We start from the raw sequence: 7978 nt of genomic DNA on the forward strand, positions 1-7978 counted from the left end.
ACCTGAGCAGCATCGTGCACCAGATCAACCAGTTTTGCCAGACGAGGGCGGGCGTCAGCACTACCTCAGTGTGTGAGGGCCAGATCGCCAACCCCAGCCCCATTAGTCGCAGTCTGCTCATCAATGCAAGCACTCGGGTGTCGACCCACAGCGTCCCCACACCAATGCCTTCATGTGTGGTCAATCCCATGGAGCACACCCACGCGGCCAGCGCCGCGCTGCCCCCTGCGGGCCCCGTCAACCTGCCCGCAGGCCTCTCGCGTGCCCCCACTGGCTACCCTAGCGACCTCAAGCCAGTCGCCTGGAACCAGCACCAGCTGGCACACCTGCAGCAGATGTGTGGTGAGGCCGGTGGGACACCGGCCCCTGGCCTGACAGGCAAGCATGCAGCAGGACGCGAGTTGGCAGGGCCTGGCTTGGTGGGCAAGACCCCTGCCTACCCGCAGGAACTCTGCCTGGCACAGTCTTTCCATCTGAAGCCACCCCTGGAGAAGCCAACCCCGTCCCCACCCGTCAACGGCCTGGCCGCCCCACTGGCCTACCCCAATGGTCACTACTTCCAACCCCTGTGGAACAACATTCTGCCCACTCCCAATAGCGACAGCTCGGGGTCTCAGGACCTCGCCGTGCCGTTCCACGGTGGGCAGCCCACGGGCGCACCCCTCGACTGTGCGGCGGTGGCTGCTGGGGCCCACTTCCGGGCAGGGACCGGGGGCGGTCCAGTGGCAAGCCAGAACAGCTTGATACAAACGGTGGATTACCTAAGTGGGGATTTCCAGCAGGCCTGCTTCCGAGAACAGAGCCTGGCCATGCTGAGCAAGGCCCACCGAGCCCCTGGCAACCGAGCCCCTGACCCCACAGATAGTCGAAGTCTTCATGTTCAGCACCCCGGGTATAGATAGGGAGCCCTGGTGCCCTCCAGTTCCACGTCATACGTCACCCTCCTAGGTTTAGTCTTTCTTTTGAGTAATTGGATAGTTTCAAAGTTTCACTGCTCCAACGTGATCATTCTTAGATGTCTAAGAAAGGGAATTTAGTGGGATCTAATTGAGGACAGAGAGGGGTCCGTTTCGCCTTTATCTTCACCTGTACCAGCCCCAGCAACTTTTGGGTTTATGTTGGGACCCAATCTCAACTCCCAGCTTGACTCTCCATTGCCTGCCTACAAGTCCAGTTCCTGCCCCGTCTCCCCGCCACCTCCTGCCCACCATTTCCCACCAGCCTCCTTTCATCCTTACCTGCACCTCTCACCGTTGCCCTTAGGACTGAGGTATGGGCTAAGGGAAGGGTCCCCTTAGGCGAGGGAGTAGTCAGCATCCAGCTGCCAAAGCTAGGCCTCTCCCTGTCTCTCTGGGACTAAGAAGCCAGACTTCCCAAGTGTACTGGGAGCCGATTTCTTATTTACCCAAAGACCTCAAATCAAAACTGACCCTATCTGCATCTCCCAGCCCTTCCTCAAGGCTATTTTTACACCTGCATTGAACCCAGAGCCACTGCACTCATCCTTGCCACTCCTCAAGGGCATCCTGCAGCATGTGGCCATGGCCTTGGGACATTGCAGGGCAGCGGGGGTGGGGAGCCTGTCTTTGTATTGATACCTTGGTTCCTAACTCCCTTTCCATCCCTAGAGCAATGCCAGGACATCTGGCATATCCAAGACCTTCCTGCCTGTTGTCTCCTGAGTCACCTGCTGCCCTCATGCCCCACTCTCCCCTCGCCAACAAAACAAACAAAAAAGCCAGTCTTACTTGAGGAATTAGGTAGTAGGTATGGGATGATCACATTGGAGTTTGGAATTAAAAACACTGAAAAAAAAAAGTTAAACTGCATTTGGTTCTCTACACTGGCTAAGAATATTGCTCTACACTGTAAGTTTTAAGCGTCCTGTTCTGTATGAATGTAGCGTGGGTTTGAGTAGCAGTGTGTGTGAGCGGCCCCACAGGTGCATTCACTGTCTAGTCACCTTCCGCAGCCCCTCAGTTTAATGAAGGAAAAAAAACACAAAGCCTTAAGCTCTTTGACTTCTCCTTTACCAAATGAGCATGGTTCCAACAGCTGGAGACGGGCCTCTATTGGAAACAGCCCCTCCTGCCCCTCGCCCTTCCCTCACCCACCCCATGTTCAGTGTCCCATCCCCACGTGACAGTTAGTTGGCTAGAAACTTTAAACTTTTCTGTAACTTAGATTATGTTTTGTTGTAACATTTTGCTTCCTTCTGTTAAAGATACATAGTTGGGCTGTTGTTTTTTTTTCCTTTAAACCAAATAAGCCCTACCCTTTCCTCTCCTCTCTGGGGAATGTGAGCTGACGTTATTTAAGATTCTTGGTTTTGTTTACTATACTATCCACTGTTCTTTAGCCAGAAATTCTCTAGTGATCTGAAGCAATGTGACTGAAGACCAGTTTTTAAATTATGTGTTGGCAAGTTGCCTTATATTTAAAAAGAGAAAAAAAACAAAAATCATGCCTGATTGTGTTATGCCAAATGATAGCAACATGAAGTCCTAATTTATTGCTCCCCGCTGTCTTGCTGCCGTCTGTAGACACTGGTACCTTCCTGTCCTGAGCCCCCAGGAGCACCAGCAGCTTCTGGTGCGATGCCTTCTCCCAGTGTGCTGGCCTCCGTCTCACCCAGGGGCCCCTTCTCTTGAGTTAAATTCTGTGAAAGGACACTGCTGTCTCAGCTTATCCCCTGCTTGATCTCCAAACCAGATACTTTTGCTGTAATTTTCTTCCAATGCCTCTCTCCCCAAAAGGTGAGCTGCCGTTTTAGGAAATTGGACCAGACACCAACTTGGGGGCTTAAAAATCAAACCTCAAACCCATCTCTTCCTGTGTAGGGGTGCATCTGAAGCTCTCACTCCCACCCCTAGTCTGCATGGAAAATGTACTGTGACCCCCTGCCCTCCACTACCTTCCCCTTTGGTGGGAGATGTTTCCTAGATCACCCTGAGCCCCTCTTCCCCTCTGCCAGCCAACCCCCAACCAGCAATAAGGGCCCACGCCAGGGCCTCCTGTCCACACCCCCGCCTCCATTCCACACTGCCCCTAGAGAATAATCTGGGTCTCCTGCCGTCCACATACTGTAGCATTCATTCTCCATCTCCCTCATCCTCTCACCTGTGGTGGTTTATGGGTGTGATGGGGTTTTTAAGATTATTACAAACCAGTAAAAAGAGCAAACTCATCTTTTGATCTTGTCCTATTCGTTAATGCTTGTTTGAGATGATCTTTCTTAACGGTTTTTAATACTTTCTAGAAATAATTTCTCATTTTTAAAGGGCCTTCTAGAGTATTTGTCCCAGTCAGAAGCTCTCCCCACCCATCATCCCAGGGCAGGTGTGCTGAGTCAGCCCCTGCAGGGGGCATCCGCCTGACTGGCCGTCTGCCCTGGGCAGGGCTGCGGGGGGCTTGGTGGGACTTGATGGTTATGTTTGCCACCCTTCAGTGGAGGCCCAGTTTATTGTACTGCCGTGTTCCAGGACAGTCAGTCACTGAAAAATGGGGATCTGGTTTGTGAATAAGCTGACTTAAGACTGAATGTCCCTCCCCTCCCCCTTGAAAATCTTGGAATTTCTGAGGACCTCTGACAAGTGATAAGTGTTGTAATAATCTGTAACATGAAAAGTGGCCCTCTTGGCAATTTCAGTCTTAAAAGGTTGAGTACTGATAGGAGATTTTTTTTTTTGTCTCCAGGGGGTGGGGGTGGGGGTGGAAGCCCACAACAGCTCTTTAGGTGTCCCCTTTTCTGCTGAGTTTGGGTCTGGACTAAGATGTGATGGAGGGAAGGAAAGATCCCACAGGTTGTAGAACTCAGTGAGTGTGCAATCAGATGGTTAATAGGTGGTTCTCAAAACTGATGGGAGTCGAAAACACCTTGAGCATGCCCTTGTCTGTGGGGTGTTTTTTCATGAAGGTACTTTTTGCCTTTACTCTTCATTCCATCTGTGTGAAAGAAAACCGACAGTCAGCCTAGAGTAACAAGGCTGAACAGAGTAGACAGTTGAGCCCCACTCACATTGTGATGCAAAACCCACCTTGAGTTCCATAAGCAATTATGACCACCTGCAGAGGCACGGAATCAGCAGTATGGGTATGGGGTCAACCAAAGGAGGGACCAACCTGTATGACCCTACCGCCTGGAGTGGTGCAGTGGCACAGTGCTGCCAGCAGAGAGGACTTGATCTTCGGAGGTGGGGGTCTGGCTTCTGCGGAAAGGCTAATGCGGAAGAGGTTCCACCTGTTGGTGCTGGAAACCCAGGTCTGTGCTTAAGGCATTTCTTCTGCGAGAGCCCACGGTCTTTTACCAGCTTCCAGGCCTCACTATACCAAGATGGTTTAGCTCATGAAAGAGCCATGTTTCTCAGCAAAGCAGCCAGGGCTTCGTCTCTCTCTAGATGAGTGAATTTGACCTTTTGAAGGCTTTGGTTAGTTCCTCAGGCTTGCTGTCTCAGGCATAGGCCTTTCCTGTCACTTCTGATAAGGGCTTTTCCACCTGAGTCTCTGGCTGGCAAAGTAGAGACGGCAAGTTACAGCCTTTGAACCTTCTCCTTCCCATACTGAGCCTGAACAGTATTTTCCATACACAGGCCTCTTAGGGCCAGGCAAGAGTAAGGCAATTTATGCTGATGAGTTAATCTTTACAAATCTAGCAGGATTACTCTCATTTTACCAGCGAGAGTAAGGATGTCATGTAGCTAAGTAACTTGCCAAAAAGCAAGCATAGCAAAGATCTAAAACCAAATCTATTGCCAAAAGTAAAGGAAGCTATTCTAGGGATTGCTGGAGCTTAAAACAGAATCCAGTGATAAGGGGAAGGAAAATCCAGGCCCTGCCCCAAAATAGCTGGAAGATAACTGAAGTCAGTTCAAATATGGATAATCACAGGCACCTCCTTTGAGACCTGTATGAAAAGCAAGTATGGATGGGGAAATCCAAGTGCTTTGAATACCTTGAAGGCTTTGGAGTTAGGCTAACATTCACCAAGTGCTCACAGTCATCCCTCATTATCCACAGGGAATTGGTTTAAAGAATTCCCCGAGTCCACAGATGAACAAGTCCTTGATAGAAAATAGCATATTTGCATATAACCTGCACACATTTTACCACATGCTTTAAGTAATCTATAGATAATATGTAATACAATGTAACACCATGTAAATTTACCCATGAGTAGCCAGTAAGTTTTGCTCTTTGTAGCTTTTCCCAAGTGTTTCCAGTTTACTCTTTCTTGATTGAATTCAAGGATGTGGAACCCACAAAGGACCGACTGTATCTTGGGCTAGGTGGGAACTTGGACTGTCTTCATCACAGCTCACTAAGGTCCTTTTATTAACTATTGCACTTAAGTGAAATAATGCATATAAAATGCTTAGCAGTGTCTGCCATATCAAAAGTACTCAATGAATGGTAGCTACTATCATTAGACCAAGAAACACCTGCCAAAGGACAGGCACTAGTCTTTGGTGGGTATGAATCAGGGACTATAGCCCTTATTGTGTTGAGCCTGCAGCTCCCTCATAGAATCACCAGAGGGCAGCAGCAGGCAACTCTTCCACACAAAGCCCCTTGCAGTCCCTCTGTCTTCCACCAGAGGGCGATCCATGAGCGCCATTGGATTCGGGCCAGAACGGTTGCAGGCCCCCCCCACCCCACCCCCACCCCTACCCCTGTCCCTTGACTTCACCCTAGGGCCTAGCCTTCCAGGACCCTAAGCAACCCGGAAGAGTCAGGCTGGAACCAAGTTAATAAATACAATTCAGGATTTATTAAAAATCAGGGCTCCCCGCTGTGCCCTCCTGGCACTAAGTAAATAAATAACCAGAGGGGACACAGCTGGGGAAAGGATAAGAGAAATCTGATCTCAAGATTATTTTAACTACCCCCTCAGTTTCCCAACTCCCCCTCCCCCCTATGGCTCTTGGGACATAGCACCAGCAGGCACCTCGGTCCCGGGAAGAGTGTAGCCGGCACCAAGGCGTGTCTGCCCTGTCCAGGAGACAGGTCCGGGGGCTCGCTGGTTTCCAAGCCCTTGATGACCCTAAGACCTGCTCTTCCCCGAGGTCAGAGCTTAAGCACCAATAGGAGGCACCTGAGGGTGGTGGGGAAGGAGGGAGGGGGAACGGGGTACCAGAGCCTCGGCAGCAGCAGCAGCTGTAAGGGGGTCCGGCCCCCTCTCCAGGCTCAGCCATGCCCGATGGAGGTCACTGCCCTCCCCCCTTCTCCTGCTGCTTGGTCTGCTCTCAGCTGAGGATCTTTCGCGGCAATTCAACAGAGGCACGGATGAAGACCGCATCATCCCGCACGTAGTTTCGCTTGCGGATATCCTGGTGGGAGATGAACTTGGGGTAACCAAAGCCCAGAGAACTCTCATCCAGGGAGCCCCGCCAAGTGCCTGGTTTTTGGAAATTCTTCCAGTTTGGGTCAGGGTGAAAGGTCTCAGTGACATGCTGTGGCTTCGCCAGCCCAGGGTCACTCTGATCCAGTAGGGAGAAGGTCACACGGCGGGCGAAGGGCCACTCGAGGAGATTGTCAAAGGCACCTGGCAGCACGCGAATGTAGAGTGAGAGGTGGGTGCCCTCGCCACTGCCATTGCCGTTGAGGAATGCAGACACCTGCAACTTGTAGCCGTACTTGTGCGTGTAGAAGGCAGGGCTGAAGCACTCGAGGTTGGGCTTGGCTTTGGCCTCCTGGAGCCGGCGCCCGTAACTGCCAATCTTCCAGATGAGCACACCATCACTGCCCACCGACAGCTCCTCCAGCTCTCTTCGTAGCTCCTGCAGCTCCTGCCGCTGCCGGCTCACCAGGGCACACATCATGGCCAGATGCGGCTTCACGCTCTCCTCCACGTGCCGTGCCATCGCCAGCTTAGGGCACTGTCGGCAAAGCCCCAGGCCATGGGGGAAAGAGAGGAGAGTGAGTAGGGGCGAGTTCAGGCGAGAGGGGAGGAGTGGATACAGGGTAGTGGGCACCGAGCCCTGAATGGGGAAAACAAGGCACTAATAAGGCTGGAGCCGGCCAGCAGAGGAAGGACTGGGCCTTCCGGGCAGCACGGCAGGGACCACTCAGGGCCTACGTCTGAGGTCTCAAACACCAAGAAGGGAGCTGAGGGGAAGGAAAAAAGGCATCTCACCCTGTGCTTGCAGCCGGAGTCTTTGAACGGGCACAGCACCAGGGCGGTGCTACAGCTGTCCTTCAGGTGGCCTGGCAGGTCCTCCCGAGCCACGGTGCCCACGCCACACTGGTTGGGACACGGCACAGGCAGCCTTGGGCACTGGTACTGGTGACTCTATGGCCCAGAGGCAGAGCGGAGCAGTCAGCGGCCCAACTCCCTGCTCCTGGTCCCGCGGACTCCGCCCGGACTCAGGAAGGGCCTACCTGGATGGTGTCGAAGACGAACTCCTTGGTGCAGTAGGTGCAAGGCTGGGTGCGCTTGGGGCACTCGGAGGTGGCATGCTGGGCCAGCAGCCGCCGCATCATGCGGGCACCACACTTGTTCTCACAGTACACGCTCTCTTGCGGGCACACGCCCTCGTGGCTCTGCGGGAGCGCGGGGGCGGCCCGCTGAGTCTTAAGGGCTCCCAGACCCCGGGTGCCCCGCCCCCTCCCCGAGGCCCCACCCACCTCGAAGGCTTCCCCGCTGAAGTCGCAGCCGCAGAACTCGCACTTGAGCCGCCGCTTGGGGCAGTCGTGCTGCAGGTGCGCAGGCAGGTCTCGGCGGCTCAGCTTGGCGGGGCAGCGGTTGGGGCAGGGCACCACGTTGAAGCTGCAGGTATTCAGGTGGCCCTGGTGGGAGGGGCTGAGTTAGTGCCTGCCGGGGTCGGGGTGTGTCCTGCCACCCGGGGCAGAGGCTCACCTGTAGGTGCCGAAGGGGGCCATTCCAGCGGCAGCCCTCCTCGCTATGGATGCAGCGAATAGACAGGCCCAATACCTGCACCTCCAGTTCTGGGTCCGGGTAGATCTGGGGGTGCAGGTATTG

General features: G+C 53.5%; 2 protein-coding genes across 2 annotated transcripts in view; one reads left to right on the forward strand and one right to left on the reverse strand.

Moving 5' to 3' along the window:
* FAM222B (family with sequence similarity 222, member B) overlaps positions 1-3187 on the forward strand; it is a 55377-nt gene extending 52190 nt beyond the window's left edge. Inside the window, exon 4 of the mRNA XM_010861686.1 lies at positions 1-3187. Coding sequence (XP_010859988.1) covers positions 1-902 — 902 coding nt within the window. The 3' untranslated portion in view covers positions 903-3187.
* A 2561-nt stretch (positions 3188-5748) lies between these two features.
* Positions 5749-7978, reverse strand: part of TRAF4 (TNF receptor-associated factor 4) — a 4240-nt gene continuing 2010 nt past the window's right edge. The window contains exons 3-7 of the mRNA XM_010861401.1: positions 7856-7960; positions 7624-7785; positions 7378-7539; positions 7133-7288; positions 5749-6875 (exon numbers count right to left, since the gene is read on the reverse strand). Coding sequence (XP_010859703.1) covers positions 6243-6875; positions 7133-7288; positions 7378-7539; positions 7624-7785; positions 7856-7960 — 1218 coding nt within the window. The 3' untranslated portion in view covers positions 5749-6242. The remainder of the gene's footprint in view (positions 6876-7132; positions 7289-7377; positions 7540-7623; positions 7786-7855; positions 7961-7978) is intronic.

Source organism: Bison bison, unplaced genomic scaffold (assembly GCF_000754665.1).
Source record: "Bison bison bison isolate TAMUID 2011002044 unplaced genomic scaffold, Bison_UMD1.0 scf7180017864472, whole genome shotgun sequence".
Classification (NCBI taxonomy): Eukaryota; Metazoa; Chordata; class Mammalia; order Artiodactyla; family Bovidae; genus Bison; species Bison bison.